This window comes from Rhinatrema bivittatum, chromosome 8 (assembly GCF_901001135.1).
Source record: "Rhinatrema bivittatum chromosome 8, aRhiBiv1.1, whole genome shotgun sequence".
Lineage (NCBI taxonomy): Eukaryota > Metazoa > Chordata > Amphibia > Gymnophiona > Rhinatrematidae > Rhinatrema > Rhinatrema bivittatum.
The window spans coordinates 115,661,207-115,688,975 of record NC_042622.1 but is presented as its reverse complement, the minus strand read 5'-3'; the positions used below and the strand labels follow the sequence as shown (position 1 = coordinate 115,688,975).

Genomic DNA, 27,769 nt, shown 5'->3' with positions numbered 1-27,769 from the left:
GAAATAGAGTGGAAGAAGTTCAGCAATGTACTTCTAGAGGAATTCTGCTCAAAATATTTAAAACTCTGCATCTTTGAGTAAAAACTTTTCTGCATTACATTTTAAATTAATTACTCAGACTGTGATGTATATTGTGTTATTTTAACCAATATAAAGTTTGCAGAATTTTAAATTTTTCTGTGCAGAATTTCAAATTTTTGTTCACAGAATTCCCCAAGGAGTAAAAATGAGCCAACGAAACATGCATTGTATATTGAGATATCCTAAACCTTAACTCATTTTGTACTGGCCTGATGAAAGGAATACAACTCTAGAAAGTGAGTATTAAATGTATTAAGTCAAGTTCAATAAAGAAAGATCACTTACAATGTGTTTGTTGACCTTTATTTCTGCATACAATCTGGTAATCCAAATTGAAAACAAAGGATAGAAAAGTGTGAAGGTAAAAATCTAGATGAAGGCTTTGGGTTATGATATTATAGATTTCATAGTACAGAATTAACTGAATGTTAATGCTAACAGATATAAATTCTTTATACTTGGACTATGAGCACAAATACATGAATGATACCATGCAAATGGATGCTCTATCCTTCTATTAAGGTTACTGACAGTCAATAATATTTTTATTTACATTTTCCTTTTATACAGACATATCTATTAAGTTAGCAAAGTAAAGCAGACAAGAAATGCCACCTAACATCATTTTGAATTTTTTTTTTAATTTTTAGAGAAGGTAGAAATAGGAAGTAGCATCCATCAGAGCATATCAAAGCTTAAAGCTCTGCAGATTATGTTTCCTAATTAGTTAGTATGTCATCAGTACATTAGAATTATATGAAATCTTCAGGTTCTTCTTTCCTGAGATAAAGGTACGTGCAGAAAAAAGAGCAAATGTTTTAACGCATGAGGTTGTCATCATGAAAATATAACATAAGAACAATCTGTTTTAGTTTACATATTTCATAAAGCTCACTGCATATTAAGTTACAATATTCCTCATATCAGTCTATCAGAACACACTTGTTCTAACTACAATTTAATCGCTAAAGCTTTTTTGCATAATCTGTAAATTTACATCTCAATGAAAATGTTACCACCTCCTTTGAGACCATGGTTGAAGTCTAGCCTGAGGTCCTAAGTGACGGGTTTGTTTGTCTCAGCTCAGTCCCTGGTGGACAAGAGTCCTCATCACATAAGCCAAGCACACAGATTGATAAAATAGGCATTCTGTTTCTACAAGTGGCCAACAGCCAAGTACTAACTCATCCAGCATTTACTGTTAAATAATATTTTTCATGATTCAGATTATTTGTAGAGAAACACACTAACTTAAGCTGCTCTTACCAAGTTTATCTAAGAATAATAGGACTTTAAAAATGCCGATCCCCAACTTTTTCTTAGAAAGAAATATTTGTCTTTTCACACTCTCCAACAAAACTGAAAGAGATCTATTTTAAAACATACTTCTGTTGAAAAGTCACTTTGCAAACTGAAACTGAATTATATACATGTGAATGATAAGACTTCTGGTCAGCTATTGGTTTTATAATCTCAGAATGACACTATAAAGGTTTTATTTAAAAAATCAAGTTGTCTTCTTTCTTAAATAAGACATTTCTGAACAGATTATCTAAGGATGTCATTGAAGGAAACATTCTGAATTTCATACCAATTTTAACTAGAGAACTTAGCAAATATAAAGCTGGCACATGTTCAGTAATCCATAAATTAAATATTGGAAAAAAAAGACTAACACTTTAATTTACCATAAAACTTGCACATTCAAATTTAATACCAAAAATATTTTAATAATTCTATTCATTTAACAGTTATATTAGAAAGGTTTCATCATCATAGGGAAAAGACACTGGCATCGTATATAGAACACTCACCCATATTTCAAGATAGGCTGTTTTTTTCATAGTCTTCTGGAGTTTGCTTTCTTGGTGAATGAGGAGTTTATCATAATAGCCAATCTAGTCTTTGGCCTGGTACTGTTTGACAACATTTAAATAAACCTTCAAATATTTTCCTCTTTTTTTCCCCCTTATTTAATAATTTTATTGCAAATAATTTATGCATCATTTTACATGAATATTTATCAAATATATATTTATTCCCAACTTCCATGGATAAAAACATTTGCTAGTCTTCTATATTCTGCAAACAGTAGTAAACATTAGTATTGTTTGGATTAAAACAATTTCAAACATAAAATGGAGAGAACAGAATTTATAGCCACTTTGGTTAAATAGCTTTCTTGCTATTCTCTTACACATTATGGGGCAGATTTTAAAAGGGTTAGGCGCCTAACCCTTTTAAACCTCTCCTGCACACGCCAAGCCTATTTTGCATAGGCCACAGCGGCCATTTGTTGCTGTGCCCGGGATCGCAGACCGGCCATCGGCCGGTGCGCACAACCTACACCTGCCCAGAGGCAGGCACAACTTCTAGGTTAAAGGTAAGAGGGGGGGGTTTAGGTAGGGCTGGGGGGGCGGGTTAGGTAGGGGAAGGGAGGGGAAGGTGTTGGGGGGGAGGCGGAAGGAAAGTTCCCTCCGAGGCCACTCCGATTTCAGAGCGGCCTCGGAGGGAACGGAGGAAGGCTGCGCGGCTCGGCATGCGCAAGGTGCACAAGTGTGCACCCCCTTGCGTGCGCCGACCCCGGATTTTATAACATGTGCACGGCTGCACGCGCATGTTATAAAATCGGGCATAGATTTGTACGTGCCAGGTTGCGAGCACAAATCTACACCCGCGTGTAAATCTTAAAATCCGGCCCTATATAAACAGTCTTGGTAAACTGGTAGTTTTTAATTTTAAAGAGAATCATTTATTTTTCAAATTTCAAAGGCAGACAAATGCAAGACAGACGTGTTCATTTTTTTTTAAAAAAATATATCTTACATTAACCATAAAAAAAACGTACTCCAAAGTTGTACAAAATGGGAAAACAAAATAAAATTCAAAGGGGAAAAAACATTTAAAATATAGTTTAAGTACTGCCAAAGCAGAGTTGTAACATTTTAACTTTTGATGATGCCTATAAAATCCCCAGGTAAAAAGAATATTTCAACTCCTGTCTGTACATGGATGATTTAAATCACAGCTATATTAAAAATGGTATGGTTTTTATTTTCTAAAGCACTTTCAATGACAATTTTTGACTTGTAAAGTTTGAAAATCTAACAATACCTGTCCACATAGAAGGGGAAACAAAACTTGGTCAGCGTCTGTAGAACTTCCTGCGGGGAAAAAGAGAGAGAATTTATACATCTAATGGGACCAATAAATCTAATATTAACCATAGCACACAATCTTGCAACTTTGCCCTGAAGAAATGGAAGGCACATGAAAAAATATAGGCTTTATCAATTACAGGGAAAGAGTACCAACCAGTCAATCATATGATATAATAAACATAATCAAACTTCATTAAAATGAAAAATTAATCTAGATTCACACATGGGCAAGCAGCAGGAGCTACACTGCAAAACTCTGAAGGGAATGAGGAGGTTGGCTTGTTGAGTGTTAACACTCCTCCAGGGACAGCCTCCAGCCTGACCATATGGATCATAGTGAATAACACCAAACCACATGGGTTTGTCCTGACAAGACCGCTTCTGCTGGCACAGCTTTTGACTGTTACCTAGGAACAGAGTGATTTGGGATTAGAGAATACTTTCTATCATCAATCGGACGAAGTATAACAAAAGATAAAAGCCAGTCTAAAATGTGCATTTAATATTTAACTTTAATAAAAACGTGTTTATCATTTAAACACTTCTGCAATATTTATTGCAAACATGAGAGTGTTTTTACTTTTTCTTGCTACTTTTCTAATATATGCATTGGGTTAACATGACTTGACAATTTATTAAAAAGTAAATGATCAAGCTACAATATTTACTATAATACAATATTCAAACTAAATATATAAAAACACATCCTTTCAACAGATGCTGCCAGTAGTTTTACAGTCATGTATTTTATTTCTAAGAATGCCTTTATCTGCGCTTTTTCTTTTACTAACTTTATAAAGATGTTTTTAGTAAAAAAAAAAAAAAAAAAGAATAAAGTAGCAAACTGAAAAATATCACTTATTTGGTTTATTTGGTTAATCTAAGCAGCAGTTCAAATGAAGCTTCCTCCCCTGAAATTTGGTGGACTTTTGTGTATACAATGTAAGGATTTTTGTAATGTTACTTTTGTTACATTTTTCTATCATAAGAAATTGTTCTTGCATAATATTTTTAACTTCTATAAAAATATTTAAAAATGTCCAACGCAGTTTGTAAAGTAGAAAACAACTACTATTTCCTGCTGCAGCTATTATGCTGTCTGGTTTCTCTCTCAATATCTTTGAATTCCCCATACGTGAGAATTGAATGATGAACAGATAATTAATTTTTTCCTGAATCCCAGAGACACACTTCAAGTGGAAACAGGACCACTTTAACCAAATTCGAACCCATGTAATAAATTAAACATAAGTTTACATGTGTAGTACTTTTCTAACCAATAATAATGAATTATCATTGTTAACTGAACTGATGCTCCTCACTTCATTTATTTTTAAACCAGAACAATCATTCATGAAACAAGCCACATCAATCTAATGGCCTACTTAATGAAGCAGAAAGCATATTAACTACCGCTCTCAGAATATGTTCCCTTTACATAATTCAAATGCATACATCCCATATTTACAAATATTGTAAAAATATACTTTTCCTGCTTTTGGTGCATTTTTCATGTGAAATATTGAAAGAGAAATATTGAATCTACAACACTGATTTTGCAAGATGAGATGTTTTGACTTGCTTATTAGATATGTGAAAAAGGACCAGCCCAGGTCGGGGTTTGATTCCTGGATCAGCTTTTCCACACTCCAGGACAGCTGAGGCTAGTAATGTAGCCAAGGCAGCATTCACAGCCCTTGGGAGAGAATGGAGTCATGGTCATCAACCAGGGTGACACCAGGTGACTGGATTTAGAGACTAAAAGGAGCACTGGGGCATGGTTCCCAGCCTCAGGACTGTTTTACAATGATCAGAGTAGGAAAAGTGGAGATGGAGGAAGGGAAGTAGCTATTAAATTAGCGGACAAAATCCACGAGTAGTGGTGCCAGGAACCTAGCAAGAATTCCAGCTGAGCTGGAAGGAGAAGAAAGGAGTAACTAATGCTACTCAAAAAAAATGTGTAATTTGCAGTCAGAGTCAAACTAGATAGATGATGGCCTACTTTAAGGCTAATAGAATTTTACATACCAGATCTGGATACAATTTGAAAGAAAACTGAAAAATCCACTAGGGATTTTCAGAAAATCCTGGCCAATCCAGTTTGACAACTACACAAAATCTGCATCAGACTCCTTGAAAATCCCACACCAGATTTTTTTCAATCCAATATAATTTTTTGGACCTTCTTTCTTTGATGAATCATCAAAACATTTCTAGGTTCATTGAACTGCTACGCAAACCTATTTTTTCAAATTGTACAGCTTTATTGCTAATGTGTGTCAGCTCAATAATTTGTGGTAATTCATTTTGAAAATTTAAAAATTATTTTTTTTTCTTGCCATTATTGCTTGATTAAAACTTACAAATATAAAGCAAGTTTGCTTACCATAAATGGAGTACTACACAGACAGCAGGATGAATTAGAACACATGGGGTGGCATCATCTGATGGCACCACACAACCCTTTTCTCTTAGTTCATAGAATTTTTATTTTACTGCCCACATGTGGGAATTCCCACTCCTCGTGAGGCCCTCAGTCGATTTTAGAGCTAAATCTTACTAGGTAGTTGACTCTTCAGGGAGACAGGTATTTAGCATGGCTAACTCATCCTGCTGTCTATGGAGAACACCATTTAGGGTAAGAATAGTAGCTTTCTCTTTCGATAAGCAAAACTGAATTAGCCATAACACGTGGTGAGTTCCAAGCTAAGGGAGACAGTGCAGCATTTACTTAACTGCAACCCAGACCACAGAAGGCTTCATAAGCAGCTTTGTGTAGCTGTTTTGGATCCTGCCTGGTACTGACCCAGTATGGCAATTCATACATTCTTAAAACATCTGCAAAGCTACAACGTGGTCATCAGTGTACACCTTTATGTCCCACTACAATTTGTGAAAAAAAGACAGTAAATTCGGATACACAGTTTTGTGTAGCCTCTTCACCCAGGAGTTCCAATAATGAAGTAGGTGACTGAGGATGGGTCCCTGGTCACTTCAGATGGGTGTATGCATGCTGAATATCCTCCGAGTGGCTGGACTCAGTAGCAAGTGAGTGCAGAGGACTAGAACCATCTTGCAGGGATGCTGATGGAGTACCTATCCAGTCAGGAGTAACTAAGACTCTTCCTTGCAGGAGTAAATCTGATATTCTAGAAAGGAGAGGCTGAACTGCTGTTCTTCTCCTTAAATGTCAGAGAGGTAAAGAAAATTCACCAACTCTGCCACTTTCATCTTAGGGCTGACATGCCCTCTGATGGGCATTGGAAGTGGAACATCCTATTCAAAAACTAGAATGGAATCTTCTTGCAAATCCTCTTGACTTTGTAAAGTTTATCCTGGGGGCTAGTTAGAAATTAGGGACACCACAGAGCAAATGGGATCTGACATGTATCAGTTATTGGCCTTCTTCCAGTAATCTAGAAGGGTATATTCCCTTATAAATTGGAGGAGATAAGTGAAAGGTATCTCCTTCTGCCCCTGAAAATTTTCCTGAATATATGGAGGGAACTGATAATTTGGTAAGAGTTGTGTTGGGAGCTCCACGGCACAGTGTGTCAATGTGGAAGCTTGCCCTGATAAAAGAAACATCAAAGGAGAGAGCATCAATAGCATCAAGGCTTGATGTGTCAAGTGCTCCAGGGCTCGATGCATCAAGTAATCCCTAGCCAAATGTGTCAACGTAACTGGTATATGATGCATGAATGGTGCTTCGGCCATATGCATTAACAACGCCAAAGCTTGACACCCCAGTGAATGGTACATTGGCTGCATTGATGACACAGACACTCAATGTTTCTTCTGTGCCAATTACACCAGTGGTTCTGAAAAGTGAGCAGCTTCTTTTCACTAAGCCTTGAGCTTTGTGATGCTCATGATGGACATTTCAATGCCTGAGAACCGTGCTTCTTTTATTTGCTCAACTCAACAATTAGAGAGGCCTCCAGCTGCTCCAGTGAGGTGTGGAGTCTTTTTCGAGGACCTTCTGCTCAACTCAGTACCCAGAGAGCAAGATGAGGCTTCACACCGGGAGGAGGAATAGCTGTGGCTCCTCAGAGACCCATATAGTTCCTCCATCTTCTAGGCCCTGGACATTTGGGAGTGCAGAGACATCTGGCCAGTGTTAGTAATTGGCCTTGTCATGGTTCGGTTCTAGGTACCAGTAACAGATATCATGTCCACCTGTAATTGTCATTTTCCTAGCGCAAACACAGTCCTACCAGACATCCTGTGAGGTTTGTTTGGTTTTTTTTTTTGTTTGTTTTTTAGATAGCACTGAAAAGTTCTGTTTAGAAGACTGCTGAAGCAGCAAAACAACTTAGCAACTGAAAATATTTAAAAGAATGAAGGTATCAATTAAGAAAAAACAGAGAGATCAGGTAAACATCATGATGATTTTCAGATGAAAAAAGACTGAGGAGCTAATGAGGCAACTCCCACATATGTTCAGTAGAGGAAACGCTCTATGAGAAAGTGAAAAGGGTCCATTCAGTGCCATTGGATGACATCAACTAACATGAATGGCTAATTCAGCCATGCTTATTGACAGAGAATGTTGTATCACCTCTGTTCTTGGTAATATCAGCGAGGTACAATTTTCCATGGTACAAACTAAATATATTATTAGTGTTCTCAAAGCTAAATTCATCCAAACATCCCAAATATCCTTAATCAATTTTATATCTGAATTATGGCACACCCTAAACAAGCCCTTCAACATAACTTAATCAAAAGATATCTAAGTATTTCCAACTAAAATGTTTTATAAATTTGTACATTAATTCAGAATCTAAAATTAAGATGCACAGATCCTGCCAGCAATAATATTTTGTAAGTGCTTTTTATGTGAAAACAGATAATTTGTGTTACCAATTTCCTTTCTGTTAGCTTTAACAGTCTGGGTTTTCTCTGCTTAAGAGTATAATAGACTAGTCAACCATTAGAGGGATTTGCTCCTCAGAACTCTACTCTCAGTCTCAGTATATGCAAATTTATTTCATGCATATTCGTTGTGTATATCCTGAAAACCCAACTGGATGTAGGGTCCCCAAGACAGGATTGGGAAGCCCTGGTTTAGGGGATGGAATTCTTTGATGCATGAAACAAGAGGAGGATCTAGAAGGGATTGTATCTGATGACCTCAAGGTGGCCTCAGACGTGGATAAGGCAACAGCAAAAAGCCAGAAAGATGCTTAAGTGTAAAGGGAAAAGAATGGTCAGCTGAAAAGAATGTGGTGATAATGCTTCTGCCTAAGTCCCTGGTGAGACCTCCTTTGGAATACTGTTTAGTTCTGGAGATTATACCTTCAAAAGGATAAGCAAATGTTGCTTACCTGTAACAGGTGTTCTCACAGGACAGCAGGATGTTAGTCCTCACATATGGGTGACATCACAGGATGGAGCCCAATCACGGAAAACTTCTGTCGAAGTTTCCAGACCTTTGACTGGCCCCAACTGGGCATGCCCAGCATGGCACTAACCCTGCAGCCAGCAGGGGTCCCCCTTCAGTCTTGTTAAAAGGCTACAGGTAGTGCTGAAAATAAAATAAGAAAATGTTAAGAACCCAACACCGCGGGGCGGCGGGCGAGTTTCGTGAGGACTAACATCCTGCTGTCCTGTGAGAATACCTGTTACAGGTAAGCAACATTTGCTTTCTCACAGGACAAGCAGGATGGTAGTCCTCACATATGGGTGAGAACCGAGCTGAGGATGTCCGAACATGCACCAAATGTACCCAAAGACGTGCAGCAACAGGCACAACAACTGGGGTGGAATTTGGTCGAGGGCATTCTGAACCTCCCCCCGGGCAGGCGGAAGGGTGTTGGTACGTGACGTTGTAAATAGGCTGCGCAAGACAGACTGGCCGAAGATGGAATCTTGTCTTCCGGCTTTGTCTAAGCAATAATGGGCTGTAAAGGTATGGAGAGAACTCCAGGTGGCAGCCCTGCAAATGTCAGGAAGTGGCACCGAGCGTAGGTGCGCTACTGAAGTCGCCATGGCCCTCACAGAGTGTGCTTTAACACAGTCTTGAAGTGTAATGCCCGCTTGCTGGTAGGAAAAGGATATGCAGACCGCCAACCAGGAAGAGAGAGTGTTTACCCACAGGCTGCCCCAATTTGATAGGATGGAAAGAAACAAACAACTGAGTGCTTTTCCTGTGGGCAGCTATACGGTCTAGGTAGAACGCTAGAGCCCGTTTACAGTCAAGGGTATGCAGAGCCTGTTCTCCTGGATTGGAATGGGGCTTAGGAAAAAAGGTAGGTAGTATGATGGATTGATTGAGATGAAACTCCGAAACTACCTTAGGTAAGAATTTAGGGTGAGTGCGGAGTACTGCCCGGTCCTGCAGGAGATTAGTGTAAGACGGGTAGGTAACTAGAGCCTATAATTCACTAACTCTGCGAGCGAACGTGATTGCCAAAAGGAAAATCACTTTCCATGTGAGATATCGAAGGTCACAGGATTGAAGAGGCTCGAATGGCGGTTTCATGAGCCGACCCAGAACTAGGTTGAGGTCCCAAGAAGGGGCCAGAGAATGCAGAGGAGGCTTGAGGTTAAGCAAGCCCTTCAAAAAATGTGTTACAAGGGGTTGTACTGATATAAGAACATCCCCAACACCTTTATGGAAGGCGGCCATCGCACTGACATGCAATCTGATGGAAGAAGTTTTTAGACCTGACTCTGATAAGTGCCAGAGATAGTCCAGTAACTTCGTGATTGGACAGGTAAAGGGTCAAGGGATTGAGAAGAGGACAATGACATAAACCTGTTCCATTTGTAAGAATACGATTTTCTCGTGGAAGGCTTCCGTGAAGCAATCAGGACACGGGAAACTGGTTCAGAAAGGTTAAGTGGCTGAAGGATTAACCTTTCAACATCCATGCCGTCAGGGACAAGGCTTGAAGATTTGGCTGGCGTAGGCACCCACCGTTTTGAGTGATTAGAAGTGGGTCCTTTCCCAAGGGAAAGTGCCTGCAAATGGACAGATCCTGAAGTATTGGAAACCACACTTGGCATGGCCAATGGGGTGCTATCAGGATCATGGTTCCCTTGTCCTGACATAACTTCACGAGAGTCTTTGAGAGAAGTGGAGGAAACGCATATAGGAGACCGGTTGCCCATGATAGGGAGAATGTGTCTCTTGGCTGATAGTGTTGGCTGCGAGTGAGAGAGCAGAAGTTGTCTACTTTGAAATTTTGAGGTGACGCAAAGAGGTCTATTTGAGGATAACCCCATTGGTGGAAGATTGAGTTCGCTACTGAGGGGTTGAGACCACTCGTGTGGTTGAAAAGTGCGACTCAGCTTGTCTGCCAACACATTGTCCACTCCCGGCAAGTAGGTGGCCCTGAGGTACATTGAGTGGGAGAGGGCCTCCGCCCATATCTATGCAGCTTCCTGACGCAGAAGGTAGGAGCCATTCCCTCCCTGTTTGTTGATGTTCCACATGGCCACCTGGTTGTCCCTCTGGATCAGAATGACTTGATTGGAGAGGAGATCCTGAAATACCCTGAGAGCATATCTGATTGCTCGCAGCTCCAGGAAATTTATTTGGTGTTTGGCTTTCTCTGGAGACCAAGATCCTTGTGTCTGCAGATCGGCCACGTGGGCTCCCCAGCCGAGGTTGAAAGCATCAGTGGTGAGAGTTATTTGAGGGTCTGGAGCCTGGAAGGACAAACCCTGGAGGAGACTGATCTGATTTCTCCACCAGATGAGAGACTGACGGAGTGAGTCGGTTACGTGGACAATGGTCGACAGAGGCTGAATGGATTGAGCCCATTGTGACCTTAGAGTCCACTGCACAATTCTCATGAGCAAGGGGGCCATTGGGGTGACCTAAACTGAGGATGACATGTGTCCCAGGAGGATGAGAAAGCGGTGTGCAGTCGTGGAGTGTTGAGACTGCAGCTGGTGTGCAAAAGACACGAGAGTGAGAGCTCGCTGTCAAGGCAGAAAAGCCTTTGCCTGCAAGGTGGCCAAGTCTGCCCCAATGAACAATAAGGTTTGAGATGGGACTAAGTAGGATTTGTCGAGGTTGATGAGAAATCCGAGTGAAATTAGAGTGTGTAGAGTAAGATGTAGGGATGACAGAGCAGCTTGCTGAGTGGGAGCCCTGATTATCCAATCATCTAGATAGGGGTAGACGTGAACACCTTGAGTCCTGAGGAAGGCTGCAACTACAATGAGGCACTTTGTGAAGACTCGTGGGGCAGACGTGAGGCCGAATGGAAGCACTCGGTACTGATAGTGCTTGGGGCCTACTAGAAACCTCAGGTATTTGTGATGAGATGGAATTATCGCGATATGAGTGTATGCATCCTGGAGATCTAGAGAGCAGAGCCTGTCTCCTCTTTGAAGAAGAGAGTGCAAGGTTACCATTTTGAACTTCTCTTGCTGGAGGTACTTGTTGAGGGCATGTAGATCCAGAATTGGACGAACGCCTCCCGATTTTTTGGGGATTGGAAAGTACTGGGAATAGAACCCTAGGCCTTGTTGTGTGTATGGCACTGGCTCTATTGCTCTGGACTGGAGGAGAAGGGAGACCTCCTGCTCCAGGAGTAGCGAGTGGTCGGATGGTCTCCATGTCGAAAGAGGTGAGGAGTCTGGTGGAATGGAGAGAAAGTTCAGACGATAACCTTGAGCAATTATCGCTAGGACCCACTGGTCTGAGGTGACTGACTGCCACCTGTTGTTGAAATGGCACAATCGACCTCCCACTGGTATGTGGGGCAATGGAAGCTGGCTGCTGCTCTCTATGCAGGAGTCAAAAACCGGAAGCAGGGCCCGGCTGAGGAGCTGCTTGCCGTTTTTGTTTACATGTCTGACTAGACTGGGCTTTTTGAAATGGTCTCGTAGAACGGATTCTAGTTGGTGGCGGGTAGGACTTCTTCGGATGGAAGAATGACTTCTTGTTTTGAAGAGTACTCAGAAGGCATCAGAGAGAGCTGTCTCAGGGTCTCATGATGGTCCTTGAGTTCCGCCACTGTCCGCTGAATTTGCTAGCCAAACAGATTGTCTCCTACACAGGGCAGGACGGACAATCTGTCCTGAACTTCAGGGCGAAGGTCTGAAGACTTGAGCCAGGCCCATCATCTTGCCGAAATAGCAGCTGCAGATACCCTGGTGGCAGTGTCAAAGATATCGTAAGATGATCTGATCTCATGCTTGCCTGCCTCAAAATCCTTATTTACTAGGGTTTGGAGTTGCTCTTGAAATTGCTGAAGCAGGGAGACTGTTAAGTCTTGTAACTGCTTAAATAAGACCCTGTTGTTTTGGGTCATATAGAGCTGATAAGAGGCAATTCTGGATATGAGCATTGATCCCTGGAAAACACGGCAACCAATGGCATCTAGAAATTTCTGTTCCTTGCCTGGGGGAAAGGAAGTGTGAGGTTTTGATCTCCTTGCTCTTTTCTGGGAAGATTCGACAACCTCTGATTGGTGATTCAATTGCGGTTTGCTAAAGCCTGGAGCTGACTGAACAAGATAGGTCATGTCAGCTTTTCTGTGAACTGGAGCAAAAGAGCCAGGATGTTCCCAGTTCTTTTTCAGGAGATCTAAAAGAACCTGGTGGATAGGGATGGAGATTCTGTCCTTGGGAGCATCCAGGAATTGCAACAGCTTCATCATTTGATGCCAGTCATCTTGTTCGGTCTGCAATTGGAAGGGAACCAATTCAGAAATCTCCTTCACAAAATTTATGAAGGAAAGGTCCTCTGGAGGAGAACGCTTCCAGCTTTCAGTAGGAGAAGGTGGTGAAGGCAAGTCATCGGTGTCTGGTGAAGAATCTTCAGTCCAGGTGTCATAGGGATCAGCACCTGCTCCTCTAGGGACTAGAGGACGACTGGGCAGTGGGATCCCTGAAGATCCTGGATGAGGCTCCGAAGGACTCGAAGGAATAACTGGAGGCACCAATGAGGGCATCGAAGGCACCGGTGCGGGCATCGAGGACATTGATGGATGACTCGGTGGTGCCGATGGAAGCGTCGGCACCAATGGGTGGATCGGTGTTACCGGACGTATCGGCATCGACGGCTGAGGCATCAGCAATACTCCCGAAGGAGGGATGCGGAACGGTGTTTCTCCTCCCGATGACAACGCAAGCGGGGAGGGCACCAGAGCCATCGATGACCCGGGGTCCATCGGTGGAAAAGCAGCCATAAGCGCTTCCATCCTCAAGAGCAGCGGTGCCAATGCTGCTGGAATCGGGTCAGTGGTCGGTTCAGCAATCGGTACCGATGTCGGTGCAGGAGGAACCTGGAGTCGATACATCGCCTTGTCGATGGCCTCCTGAACCATCCTGTTCAGTTCTTCTCGGAGACCTGGAGCAAGCAGCCCCGGCTCCGGAACAGAAGAAGGAGGCAGAGGCATAGCCGGAGGGACCACCGTTAAAGGAGGAATCGTGGCTCAAGATACCCTGTCGGGTGAGGGTTGCCTCGGTGACCCGGTCACTGAAAAGGTCGGTGCCTTTTCTGGACGGGGTTTTTCTTCGATGGTGGCTCGGACGATGGCGAGGTCGATGATTTCGCTCCCTCGATGGTCTGAGACTTTCGATGTCGGTGGCGATGTTTATCTCTACGATCCCCTCGGTCCTGAGGGGGAGTAGAGGGTATCAAAGGCCAAGAAGTTGTCCATGCCGGACAGTCACCGGCTGGAGGACGATGCTAGGGTGAAGTCGACTGTGTTGGTTCTGACGACGTTGATGCAATTGACGGCGTCGGGTTTGACGACGTCGGGGTTTGAGCATGGAAGAGAAGTTCCATTTTCTCCATTCTAGCCTTGCGACCTTTTGTTGTCATAAGGGCACATTTTGTGCAGGTTAGGACATCGTGCTCACATCCGAGACACATTACACTGACCTTGTGAGGGTCTGTGATGGACATGGTGTGATTACAGTCCGGGCACCGACGGAATCCCGACGGTATGGCCATGAAAAAATTGAGCTGCTGTACGGTCGACGGCCAGTAGGCCGCGAGGGCCAAACTCGACGGTAATCGACAGAAAACAGGTAAAAAAACTTAACGGAGTACCGTGGCTTGAAAAAGTTGAAGGAGGGACCCCGTGGGGTAAATTACATTTTAGTAATTCCGTGAGGAAAATTCCTGTCAGGAATCTCTGCAGAGCTCCTTAACCACATGGCTACTGCTGCGCGGAAATAAGAAGACTGAAGGGAGACCCCTGCTGGCTGCAGGGTTAGTGCCATGCTGGGTATGCCCAGTAGGGGCCAGTCAAAGTTCTGGAAACTTTGACAGATGTGTTCCATGATTGGGCTCCATCCTGTGATGTCACCCATATGTGAGGACTACCATCCTGCTTGTCCTGTGAGAATAAACTAGTTGAAGTCAGTCCAGAGGGTGGCTACTAAAATGGCCAGTGGTCTTCGCTACAAAGTATATGAGGCCATACTTAAAGATCTAAACATATATACCCTAGTGTAAAGGCAGAACAGTTGAGATATGAGACATTTAAATACTTCAAAGGTATCAGCATAGGAGGCAGGTCTCTTTCAATGCAAAGGAGACTCTGGAACAAGAGGTCATGAGATAAGGGTGAAAGGGGGTAGACTAAGGTATATCCTAAAGAAGTATTTCTTTACAGAAAGTATAGTGGATACATGGAACAGCCTCCCAGTGGAGGTGGTAGAGACGAGGACAGCTTCAGAATTCAAAAAAGCATGGGTCAAGCACAGGAGATCTCTGAGGGAGTAGAAAGGATTGTAGTGCTAAGCAGCTGTGTGAATGTGCAGAGAAGACAGGATGTATGATCTTTTTAGGCCATCATATGTTGATGTTAAGCAAAAGATACCAGTTTTTGAAACTTAAATGTCCATACAGTATCTCCCCATATGAAAGCATTTACACTTGATTGCCACTTACCGCAGGGGCTGCAACAAGGACAGCAAATCCACAACAGCCCTGCCCTGAGTAAGGAACAACAGATATAATACGGTACAGCCTGGAGTTCCCAAACTTCTGATTTCCATCAGAAAGTGTGACTGTAGTTCTTTCACAAGAGGAAAAAATGGAAATATGTATTTATTTATTTATTTAAGATTTTTATATACCGGCATTCATGAAATATTCACATCATGCTGGTTTACATATAAACAGGGTGTGCAATAAACAATAAACAAAAATCAACTGAGTAGCCTGGGGGTGTAGAGGAGGCAGTTACAAATAACAAGGAATGTGGAACTGGGAGAAGAGAAATAAAGGAGAGGATAGTAATAGCTGTAGAATAAATACATTAGTTAAAATATTAGCTATAACAGTAGCTATGGCAATAGCTATAGATATTTACAAGGAGAAGAGGAAGACCTGGCTGGGTAACCTGTGTTTGAAGGTGAGAGAGATTAATTGGTGTCCGGGAATGCTTGTTTGAACAGCCAGGTCTTAAGTCGTTTCCTGAATGTTGGGAGGCTGGGTTCTTGTCTGAGATCAGGGGGGGATGGAGTTCCACAAAGGAGGGCCGGCTGTAGAGAAGGCTCGATCTCTTAAGGTGATATGTTTGGTGGTTTTGGCGGGGGGGACCTGGAGAGATCCTCTGAGTACGTCTCTTGTTGGTCTTGATGAGTTGTAAATTCGGAAAGGGATTTGTAGGTCAAGTGGGGAATGTTGGTGGATGGTTTTGTAGATAATGGAAAGAGATTTATAGATGATTCTGCAGTGGATTGGCAGCCAATGTAGATCTTTTAAGATTGGGGTGATGTGGTCTCTTCTCTTGGAGTATGTCAGTAGTCGAGCGACAGCATTCTGTACCATCTGAAGGGGTTTAGTGTAGGAGGAAGGGAGACCCAGAAAGATAGAGTTACAGTAATCTATCTTTGAGAAAATGATTGCTTGAAGAATTGATCTGAAATCCTGAGTGTGGAAGAGCGGTCTTATTCTTTTCAGCACTTGGAGTTTGTGGAAGCAGTCTTTGGTAGTTCTGTTGATGGAAGCTTTCAGGTTCATCTGGTTGTCAATGAGCACTCCTAGGTCTCTAACTTGAGTGATTGTAGGGATAGCTGGAGGATTAGAGATGAAGTTGCTGTTATCTGGGGAGATGAGCAGAAGTTCGGTCTTGGAGGAGTTTAAAACTAGGTTAAGGTTGGAGAGGAGGCGTTTGATTTCATGGAGACAATTTTCCCAATAATCCAGTGTTTTCGTGTAAGATCCTTTAATGGGTATCACAATCTGGATATCATCGGCGTAAAGGAAGTGTTTGAGGTTAAGGTTGGAGAGAAGTTGGCAGACTGGTAGTAGATAAATGTTGAAGAGCGTGGGCGACAAGGAAGAACCCTGAGGTACTCCTATGGATGAGTCCATTCGTGATGATTCTTTGTTCTGGATCTTAACCTTGAAGCCTGTGTTGGAGAGAAAAGATTTAAACCATGAGAGTGCGGTGCCTGAAATACCTATAGAAGCCAACAAGGATGTGAGGGTGGAATGATTGACCGTATCAAAGGCCGCTGAGAGGTCCAGAAGGATCAGGAGGAAGGATTGACCTTTGTCAAGGCCCATGATAAGGGAGTCTGTCATGGAGATGAGGAGGGATTCCGTACTCATGGCTTTGCGAAATCCGTATTGTGAGGGGAATAGGATTTTGTTGTCTTCAATGTAGTCCGAGAGTTGAGTATTTACTACTTTTTCCAGAATTTTAGCTATGAATGGAAGATTGGCGATGGGGCGGTAATTGTTGGGGTCTTTAGGGTCCAAGTTCGGTTTCCACATGGAAAATATATCCACATGGACTCTCACCTCATTCTGCCCTGCTGGCAGCACATACTGAGAAGGTGGTGTCCATACCAGTGGTGCTTAAGTCTGAAATTGCTTATGCTGTGTTTAAAAAAAGGATTGGATACGTTCTTGGAGGAGAAGTCCATTACCTGCTATTAAGTTCACTTAGAGAATAGCCACTGCCATTAGCAATGGTAACATGGAATAGACTTAGTTTTTGGGTACTTGCCAGGTTCTTGTGGCCTGGACTGGCCACTGTTGGAAACAGGATGCTGCGCTTGATGGACCCTTGGTCTGACCCAGTATGGCATTTTCTTATGTTCCACAAAGCAGATAGTAGCTACAAAAATGGATAGTGTTGGAGAAGTACAGTATTCACTGAATGCAACATGAAAACTTGTGGAACTGTGCCTTAAAGAAAGAGGATAAAATAAGAGCAAAATTCTAGTAGTGATCTGGTCTATTATACCAAGTAGAATACACCCATCAGGACCAACTGCTGTAGAATGTAATACATTCTTATTTCTATCAGAGATAATAGTGATGCCTACTTCATAAAAGAAATGGACTGGCCTGATAGCTCGGTGGCAAGTGCCTGGAATGCCATAAGAAAAACCTGTTTGATTCCCAGACCAGGCTTCTGTTTCTTTGGGCAAGCCGAGGCTATTGAGGAGGCAGTGTTCATGGCCCCTGGAGAAAAATCTCAGCCACTGCTGAATACCAACATCTAGTGACAAGATGCAGGATCCACATTAGCCTGAGTTATGGAGGAAGCTGCAGTTTGTGAACCCTGACCAAAAGCTCTCACTGCAATAGATAGCCGGAGTTGGAAGGAGGATATAAAAATATAGGGGGAAAAAACTGGTAATTGCAAATTTATTTTATTCATTTATTTATTTGTGGCCTAATGCCAGCCTCTAGGCAACATACAAAATGCACATTCACAATAAAATCAAATAAATTTAAAAAGCATCAAATCAAAACAAAATCCCAGCAATGATAAATATTCAGTGCACGTTATCACAGGCTCATAAAAATGCTTGTTGAAAAAGATATGTCTTCAGTAATGACTTGAAAGTTTTCACACAGGTTGTAAGATGAAGACTCTCAGGCAAAGAGTTGCAAAATATTGGAGTGGCGATGGAAAAAACCCTCTCATGGATCTCAGCCAGGCATACCATACGGATCGAAGGAATGTCTAAAAGCCCCTTATGATAAGAACACATGTAGAGGATTATATAAATGCAGCATCAAATTTGCCCACAGTAAGAATCAAGGCTCAAAAGCTAATAGACTAAGATTGCCATTTTATATTTCACTCGGTACACTTACTAGTAACCAGTGCAAATCAGCGAGAACTGGGAAAATATGATCTCTAACACTTTTTCCAGAAATTAGCGAGGCAACGGCATGTTGAAGCACCTGAAGTGCACAATCTGGAAGACCAATATAAATTGAACTGCAGTAATAAAACAAACTCAAAAGAACTGGAAACAACTTCTGGATCAAATAATAAAAGGAAATAGTTAATCAATGTTTAACTTTATCCTAATATAATAGAAAAGCTACGGTGCATAAAAATCAAAGTGGATTGAAGCAACAATTGAAAATAGCCAACTGAAGAGTTACCTAGTTAGAGTAATGGAAATCAGAGGTATATACCATTAAGAGAAATCATAGTCCCACGGTGATTGACTGGGCCAAAGGAGGCATTTTAGAGGCGTGATCACTGACATAACAACCCGGGGAGGCAGAAGAACATGACTTCTAGGAAGAGCTCTTGCTATGCCCTCTGCGGGACCGGAGCAGCTCTTTGGTGTTTGCCGCCCTAGAACCTGAGTCAGCAGAGACATCAGACTACAGACTGTACAATTGGGTTGGACATGATCCGGACCCAGGCACTGATAACAGAGGTCATAACCGTCTGGGATGGCCATAATATGACCACAGATACACAATATGAATCCATTCACTGTAAGGTGAATTTTAAAAGCCCTGAGCATGCCAAAACTGGGAGATATGTGAGTATGTCAGGCCCAAGCATGCCAAGCGGATTTAAAAGCCGCCCGTATATGCACACACATGAAAAAAATCCAAAAAAGGATTGGGGCGTGAATGTGGTCTGGACAGGGCATGGGTTGTCAGGGGAAGACCAAGAGATGTGAGCATATATACTTATGCGCACAGGTGCGCATCGAGGTCCACTGCCGTGTAACTTTATGTCTGCTATGGATGGCGTGAAAAACAACAAAAAACTGTTAAGAAGTGAGCGGGATTTTAAAGGTCGGGATTAACAAGGAAAAAGGGAGGCTACTTAACTAGGAGGAGTTAGGAAGTCCTATCCTTTAACTGGGTGAACTTAGAATGAACTGAAAAACCCAGTAATTGGGTTGGCGCACGTTTCTACTAAAATCCTTCCACTTACATGGTAGAAGCGGCATTTGCGCACATGACTGTGCCTACTTAAAAATTGCACGCACATGTGTATGCATACAGTCTATTTTATACCATACGCATATTCATGTGCATATGTTATATATTGGCTGCTTCCTTTGGCACGTCGGCATACAATCATACATGTGTGCCCATGCACCAGCATCAAAGTTACCAGCTGTGGGTTTCCTTTTGGCAGATATAGTGTTCCAGAAGACTTCACATGGTGTGTGAAGGTCGGACATTGTTTTGCGTTTTTATTTTAAGAAACACTAAAAAGTGCTGTTGTATTTGTCTGCAGGGGCAACAAGGCAATGAAAAAGTGAAAATGAGAAATGCAACAGAATATAAATTTTGAGGAGAGACTTAGATACTAAATAACATTTAAAAAAATTTCCTCCAATAGATAGTTTTCTATTTCTGCAGCTTCTTAATCTGTCTTTTATGTTATGGTATTACATTGCTAGTTGTTATTCTTAAAATCCCTGTGCTTTAAAGAGAGGAACACAGGACTCTACCTAGTACGCATTCTGGGTGTGGTGTAATCAGTTGCACAACAAGAGGTATTGAACCAAGCACATGTGGTCTTGCTGAGGGCTACACAGTTTACCTGGTTCCTGTTTTGGCAAAGTTTAACAGTCTAATTTAACGTAACTTTAATCATTCTTTTTTCAATATATTTTGCTTTAACTCTGCTGTTTATTCCCTCACAGACTCCCCCCTCTCCCTCCCATTCCTAGAATATTTCCTTCTTAATAGTTCTTCCAAGAACAGGATAATTAAATAATAATAGGTCTGAAGAACCAATCTCTCAACTTGTTTATTAGTCACTATTAGCACAATGTTCTTTATTCAGTGCAACAATTGTAGTGCTTATGTCTCAAGACCTATCATTTGAAGAATTAAGGGTTGCCCAATTTGCCTTCAGCTGTCTGCAATGACTAAGAAGCTCATGCACCAGAAAGAGATATTGTTCAAATTTCAAATAACCTCCCCTTCCATGCACCATCTAGAATATCTCTCCCAACTCTCACAGAAACCCAGATATAAATGGTAAACAGTGGGCTCTGGAAGAACAAGACCCTTGACTTAGACACCCAATTTCCCCAGCTTTGACGCATCCTGTGTATCTGCCACCACTCCCACACAAAGAAGTCAGACTTCCAGGATTCAGAATCCCAGGAATAACTGGATTACAGCTGGCTCTGGCAGAATAAGGCCTATGATGAAGAGACACCCACTCTCCCTGCTGTTACCCTTACAAAATGCATGTCCTGCATTGGAAAATGAAGAAACTCCAGCAACAGAATATGAAGTGATGTCTAAAAGGGAAGTAGTCACCCAATACACCCAGAAACTCTTCAACATGATCAAATGTCATAAAAGAAAGCTGCTTCTGCTAGGAGACTCAGTCATCAGAGAAACCAAATTGGGAACTCATTTTGATGGGGACACAACAGTTAAATACCTTTCAGAATCCTCGGCTAATAGAAATGCCAACCAGGTGATCAATGCAATTATGGAACATAAGAACATAAGAAATTGCCATGCTGGGTCAGACCAAGGGTCCATCAAGCCCAGCATCCTGTTTCCAACAGAGGCCAAACCAGGCCACAAGAACCTGGCAAGTACCCAAACACTAAGAAGATCCCATGCTACTAATGCAATTAAAAGCAGTGGCTATTCCCTATGTAAACTTGATTAATAGCAGTTAATGGACTTCTCCTCCAAGAAGAAAGTAAGAACTCTGATATCAATGTTAACATCCAGCTGGGGACCAATTACCTCACTAGAAGCAGTGTTTGCAAGATACAGGAAGATTTCCAAAATCTAGAGAAGAAGATTATTTTATTTATTTATTTAAGAAATTTTCTATACTGGTATTCGTGGGTACATCATATCAGTTTACAGATAACTTAACGTATTACAGAGGTCAAGGATAGGGGAAACAGGGGAACGATAGAGTAACCAAAGAACAAGGGGGGTGAGGAGGGGTAAAATGGAATAATAGGAAAAACTAATATGAACGGGGAAGCTAGAGAAAGGTAACACGGGAAAAAGGGTACTAAAATACACAAGGGAAGAGGATTCAGACAAAAAGTGGCGTAACTAATAAATGATGGCTAGATGGTACAGGGGTAACAAGGCATAGGAAATACTGAAAAATGGGGCAAAAATATACTGAGATACAAGGCGTAAGAAATACTGAAATACAAGACGTAAAATATACTGAAATTCAAGGCATGAAATATACTGAAATACAGGGGGAATAAAGTACAGGACTAACAATGTATAATATAAAATAAGGTGAATCTAGTAAAAAAGGCAAAAGATAAGTATTACCTATTTATGGAAAGGGAAAGGAAACATTATGCCAGAAAGTTAATTTCAATGTTTGGCTCAAAACCTGATATAAGGAAAGTGGTTTTCGATACACTGGAGGTTACAGCTGTGTAGGGAGCAATACAAGATTATATGGTAAGGATGGCCTGCATGTGTCTGTGGCAGGAAAGAGGATGCTAAGTAACAAATTCAGATAACACATTATCAGGCATTTAAACTAGGGAGCAGAGGTGGCAAGAGATGGCCAGTGAATCTGGCTTGTCTTCACCAAGCAAAACATGTAGAGAAAATAAAAGTAAAATAATCAATCATTCAAAAAAACAGAAAAAGTTTCTAGGAACAGCAGCTGGAAAGATAAGACTATAAATGCTCGTAGTCTGGGCAACAAAATCCCAGACCTGCAGGCCCTAATGGTGAAGGTGGACTTTGACATTGTTGCTGTTACGGGAACATGGCAGAGTCTCATGGTTGGGATACAGCCATCTTGGGATATAATGTACGAAAGAACAGAGAGGACAGAAAGGGGGAAGAGTAGCTCTGTATGTCAAAAACAATATCCAAGCAACTCAACTGCATGGGACATGGGATCGAGAAGAAGCATTATGGACCGTTCTCAAAAACAGAAGATGGTGCTTCCATTTTTACTGGAGTGATCTACAGGCAACCCACTCAAACAGTAGAACTGGACAGAGTACTCATCTAAGACATCCAAAAGCTGGGAAAAAAGGGAGAATTGTTTATTGGAGATTTTAATCTGCTGTATGTAGATAGGCATATCCCTTCTGCAGAATTTACAAGAAGTAGAGAAATAATGGATATCCTTCAAAGGGCTCTATTCAAACAAATGTTATTGGATCCCATGAGGGAGGGTGTGATACTCAATCTAGTGCTCACTAATGGTGATAATGTCTCTAATGTTTGGGTAGGGGCTCACCTGAACACCAGCGATCAGTTGATATGATTTGATATCTTAAATAGGATACAGAAAAGTCACACGAAGACCCAAGCTTTGAATTTCACAAATACGGACTTTGTTAAAATGGGGATGCACCTGGAGGAAGAACTGGAAGACTGGGAGAAAATGGGTGAGGTGGAACAACAGTGGGCCAAATTAAAAGAAGTTATTTCAAAGACAACACATTTATTGTATTTCAATCTCTTGTTAATTTGTTACAGTGTAAACCGGCATGATGTTCCGACGAATGTCGGTATATAAAATCAACAAATAAATAAAAAATAAATAAATGTTAGAAAAGTAAACAAGAATAATAGGAAAAATAAACCACCTCTAAGGAGGTGGCTGAAAAAATAAAGGCAAAAAGAGCAGCAGTCAAGAAATATAAAGAATTCCAAAAAAGGGAAGATTATCTGTTAAAACTGAGGGAAATGAGGGGGGCGCTAGCACCATGAGACAAGATGGTCGCATGATCTCGAGCTCCTGATTCCCCCGAGCTAATTAATCTATATTTGCCTGTGAAAAAGAACTGTGATCTTCATATCCGCTATAAATTTCAACAGAGAATTTATTCCTGATGGCCCAGAAAAAAAAAGGTATGGACTTTAAACAGTTCTCATACTCTAAAAACCAGACAGGATCCGAGGGGCCTAACGAGAATATAGACATTGGGAGGCATAGTCAGTCGGTGGCAGACAATATGACTGAATCGGGGGAGGATGATGCTTTCAACGCAGATATGCCCTCTCGAGCAGAATTCCGGAACTGGTTTGGAGAAATCAGAAAAGATATGAAAACTAATAAAAAAAAGAATTATTAGAGATGATGGCAGATATGAGGGAAGAAATGGCAGAAATAGGCAGGCGGGTTGACGACTGTGATTTAAGATTAGACACTCAAAGGGTCCGTGTTGATAATTTGCAAGCCCAGTACACACAAATGTCTACTGATTATTCTGAAATGCAAGCTAAATTGGAAGATTTAGAAAACCGCAGCCACAGGAACAACTTGCGCTTCCAAGGGATCCCGGAAGTAGAGGAATTTTCTGACTGCTCATCCGTGATAAAAAAGATATGTAAACATATTTTGGAAACTGAAGAGGGACCGTCCTCAGAGTCAGAGACCAATGAAATAGAGCTGGAGAAAGCACATAGATCCTTGGGACCGAAAATTGGAAATAAGCCCCAGGATATCATTGTGTGCTTCTCTAGGTACACTACTAAAGAAGCGATTTTCAAAGTGGCCCAAACAAAAACCACATGGGTCTGGGAATCACATCAAATCGCAGTATTTCTTGATTTATCTCCTCTCACTCTTCGCAAGCACATGGAGTTTAAAGAAATTACCTCCGTCCTGAGGAAGAAAGAGATACGTTATCAGTGGCTTTTCCCCTTCGGCATTGCCATCACCATCCAGGGCATCACATCTCGCGCCAAAATGACAAAGGAGGCAGCCGCCATTTTAAAAGATGTGTGGCACACGATAAAAATTACAGCAGCAAACAAGAGTGTCATGCCGGCTTTGGGAGAAGACACGCCAATATGACAGAGGGTACCTAAGGGAGGTCGCCGTCTACGTCGATATTCCGAGGCTCCTGGCCCAAGCAAGTTAACAGAGAAGGGCTGAAGGGACACAGCACTTTTAAAGCTATTTCATTTTCCTCCAGAACTGTGGCTGGTGAGGTATTCTCTCAAGATTGGAGGGACGGTTCAAATATGTAAAAGAGTTATACATTAATCCTTTTCTATTTTATTATGGTTAGGGTATTGATTCTCTTGAATATGCTTCAGGCAAATACTTGTCATATGATATTTCTCTCAGCATAGTAAGCTCGGGGGGCGAGGGAGCACTCGCCTCTATCTGTGATAGCAGATCCGCCATGCTTAAATGGCAGCGATATGGGAAAGGGGGGAGGGAGAGGGGGGATATTCTCCTACAAGTTTAGCGTGTGTTGTAAACAAGCTTACAATATTTGGTTGGATCTTCACATAATCTTTATTACAGTTCATAACAGACATATTAATTTCAATAAGCTGCGCTGGTACATAGGCACAGGGTATGGTACATGGAGACTGCCACAAATGCAATCTCTTTTGATTTGTCTTGATGACGTCCATTAAATTATGGTCAATCAATGTTAAGGGCTGAACAGTCCTCAGAAGAGGAAGTTGGTTCAGCAGGAAGCTCAGGCTTCAGGTGCTGCCATACTATTTTTCCAGGAGACCCACTTGAAAAAACGGTACAAGCATCTCTTACAGTGGCAACTTTATCCACGCCAATATTTTGCCGCCACCCCTAAAACTGCAAAATATGCAGGAGTTAGTATATTATTACATAAGGATTTCCAGGGCCATGTGAAGAACACAATAGTTGATTCAGGGGGGGCGATACCTGTTACTTACCTTAGAAATAGGCCGGGAGGTGTATTCTATTTTGAATATATATGCCCCTAATACAGGCCTAACTGACTACCTACAACAGCTGGATGATCTATTAATATGAGAAGGTGAGGGGCATATAATATTAGCATGGGATTTTAATATGACCCTACAGCTCCAATTAGATAATTCAAAAGGGGGAGGAGAGAGTACGAGAACCGGGAGGAATTGTTTGAAATCTTTTCTCCGAAAGTGGGACCTCATGGATATATGGAGAGATAGACACCCGCAGGACAGCAAGTATACTTTTTATTCCAATCCCCACAGCTTCTACTCACATACTGATTTTTTTTATTAGACAAATTGTTAAGTCAATACATTGGAAAGACAGAAATAGGGATAATAACGTATACAGGTCATGCTCCAGTGGAGATAGACTTAAGACTTGATCTCCAAAACCCAGGCACAAGGTACTGGAGACTGAATGACACCCTACTAGAAGATGAAACATTCTGTGCCAAGATAGAGGAGGTGATTAGGGACTATGAGCAATTTAACGAGCCTGCGGACCTTGAACCTTCCCTTTATTGGGAATGCATGAAAGCAGTAAATAGGGGTCATTTTATATCCCAGGCAACCTTTAAAAAGAAGGAAAAAGAAGCCGCTAAAATGGTTTTAATAGCCAAAATAGCTTTATTGGAAAAGAAGCACAAGGTACACGCTTCATCACAGGTGTATGCGAAATTACAAACGGCTAGGACCTCTCTACGGTCATTAAATATGGATGTCATTTCCCATCACATGTCTACTACAAAACAGGAATACTTTGAATGGGGAAATAAGGTGAACAGACTATTGGCTCATAAATTGAAACATCAAATAGCTCATAATCAAATAACTTGGATAAAAGGGGAAGATGGACCCCCTTTAACCTCCTCCACAGAAATTCGCCAAAGATTCCAACAATTTCATGGGAAATTATATGCTACAGATACAAATATTCAAGACGATCAAATAGAATCCTATTTGAAACAACTGATCCTTCCTCAACTTACAGAGGATTGATTTTTCCTAGAGGCAGAAATTACAGAAGGGGAATTATTACAAGTCATAAAAGATCTCAAGCCTAACAAAGCGCCAGGGTTAGACGGGTACACGGCCCAATACTATAAGAAATTCAAGGGATCTTTGATATCCCCACTACATCTGTTTAATTCCCTGAGGTCAGAAACCTGGTTGCATACAGGATCCAATGTTGCTGGCATAACTATACTAGCCAAACCCGGTCATGATCCCCAGGAGTGCAGGTCATATAGACCTATATCATTAATAAATATTGACCTTGAGATTTTGGCCAAAATTTGGCTAACCGCTTAAATCTGATTATGGGGAATTTAATACATCCTGATCAGGCCGGGTTTATATCTGGGAGGACTGCAGCAGACAATGTTCAGAAAATCACAGATTTAATATGGTATGTACAACAGAAGCAATGCCCAGCAGTTCTGTTCTTCATAGATGCTGAAAAAGCGTTTGACATGGTGCATTGGCCATATTTGTTTGAGACGTTGCGGCAGATGAACTTTGGGGAGTATTTTATAAGATGGATCTCTAAGCTATATGATGAACCTAAAGCATGTGTTAAAGTAAATGAATTTTATTCAAATTTGTTCCTTATAGGGAGAGGTACGAGACATGGTTGCCCTTTACTGTTCGCGTTATTTTTAGAACCCTTAGCTATAAAAGTAAGAGCCAACCCTTCCATTATAGGATTGGAATTGATGTTCAGTCCTACAAGATGTCTTTATTCGCGGATGACATCTTATTCACTTTATATGCAATAAAACTGCTTCGACCAAGTGTATCACTCGTAACAATTCACACACAACACTGGTATAATTTCTAGAAGGATCCAAAGAATATATGTATATGTATAGCTATAAACCAGACCTCATACACTTTAACAAGAGCTTTAAACCTCACTGCTCTTGGTGTTAATTACCACATATATTGGAAAACTTATGTGTATTGTGGTTATAATCATTGGTCATTGGTTTTAAGCTTACTTGCATTGCATTTTTCATTGTTTTCTCATTTTTCTCCTTTTATATTTTTTTATTTTTTTTGTTGGATTCTTTTTAGAGAAAATATAAAATACTATGGGAAGTACTTATCTTGACGGACGGACAAATCCGTCCGTCCGACAAATCTCCGTCTTGACAAGACGGAGATTTAAGAAATCCGCCAATACAAACTGCCTTTCTTCCAATGTCGTTTATGTCATCCAATGCCCTTGTCCTTTAATCTACGTTGGACGCACAAAAAGACAAATTAAAGTCCGTCTACGAGAACATCGTAGTAGACTTAACACTTTAAATTTAGAAGCTCCAATGGTTAAACATTGCGTTGATAGAGGACATGTTTTCCAAGATCTTAAATGGACAATTCTTGATCAAATTATTCAGTCAGAAGACAACGGAGATAGTTTTTCTAAACTAAACTTTATTGAACAAAAATGGATCTTCACATTAGAAGCAGTTTTTCCTAAGGGGATGAATGAGGCTATTGATTGGACCACATTGAGTTAACGTTTGATTGTGAATAACGTCATGACGCAAGTAGTCTGTCAGAAATTGGACTGCTCCGATTGGTTGGGGTAACATTCTTGAGTGGGTTTAAAAAAACCGCCTGACTAACGCGACAAAAT

The 27,769-nt window shown here is 41.4% G+C and overlaps 1 protein-coding gene across 3 annotated transcripts in view; it reads right to left on the bottom strand.

Moving 5' to 3' along the window:
* The window catches only part of DENND1A (DENN domain containing 1A), a 1,620,172-nt gene that overhangs the window by 1,177,898 nt on the left and 414,505 nt on the right, over nucleotides 1-27,769 (bottom strand). For all 3 annotated transcript variants that reach the window (XM_029611167.1, XM_029611164.1, XM_029611165.1), the window contains exon 4: nucleotides 3,196-3,245. In XM_029611167.1, coding sequence (XP_029467027.1) covers nucleotides 3,196-3,245 — 50 coding nt within the window. The remainder of the gene's footprint in view (nucleotides 1-3,195; nucleotides 3,246-27,769) is intronic.